Source organism: Cystoisospora suis (assembly GCF_002600585.1).
Source record: "Cystoisospora suis strain Wien I chromosome Unknown contig_5516, whole genome shotgun sequence".
Lineage (NCBI taxonomy): Eukaryota > Apicomplexa > Conoidasida > Eucoccidiorida > Sarcocystidae > Cystoisospora > Cystoisospora suis.
In genome coordinates, this window is record NW_027158306.1 from 2,746 (window position 1) to 3,110 (window position 365).

The following is a 365-nucleotide window of genomic DNA, read 5'->3' on the forward strand; positions in this document are numbered from 1 at the left end:
GACTAAAGGGTGATCCTAATGGGCGGCATCCGCGGGGCTCAGCAGCGCCCAAGCAGCTGACCCCGTCCGGAGAGAATCGGCGTCTGTGTCCCCCTACACTCGGGACTCCTCCCGTCTTGTGTCTTACCGTGCTTCGAATGCCACAATACGGGCTGCTCATCATTTCGTGCACGTAGGATGCGAGCGGAATTGTTCCTTAGTCAATCTTCTCCACTCGGGTGCTGCGACTCTACTTGCTTCTCACCTCTCATCGAGGACCCCGACACACTCGACCGCTGCTGATGGTCCGCCTCATCCGGATGCTTTGTTTTGTGCGGAAACATGATCAACCTCGTTGCCTGCCAAGGGAGCAACTCAGACGAAGA

At 57.3% G+C, this 365-nt stretch overlaps 2 protein-coding genes across 2 annotated transcripts; one reads left to right on the forward strand and one right to left on the reverse strand.

Moving 5' to 3' along the window:
• Window positions 1-13: 13 nt before the first annotated feature.
• On the reverse strand, window positions 14-349 carry CSUI_009294 (uncharacterized protein; the record flags this gene model as incomplete). The annotated part of the gene is made up of 1 exon (XM_068069410.1): window positions 14-349. A coding segment is annotated over exon 1 (150 nt), but the record flags the coding sequence as incomplete, so codon positions are not given.
• Window positions 26-364, forward strand: CSUI_009295 (uncharacterized protein; the record flags this gene model as incomplete). Its single annotated transcript, XM_068069411.1, has 1 exon — window positions 26-364. A coding segment is annotated over one exon (300 nt), but the record flags the coding sequence as incomplete, so codon positions are not given.
• Between the last annotated feature and the right edge of the window lies 1 nt (window position 365).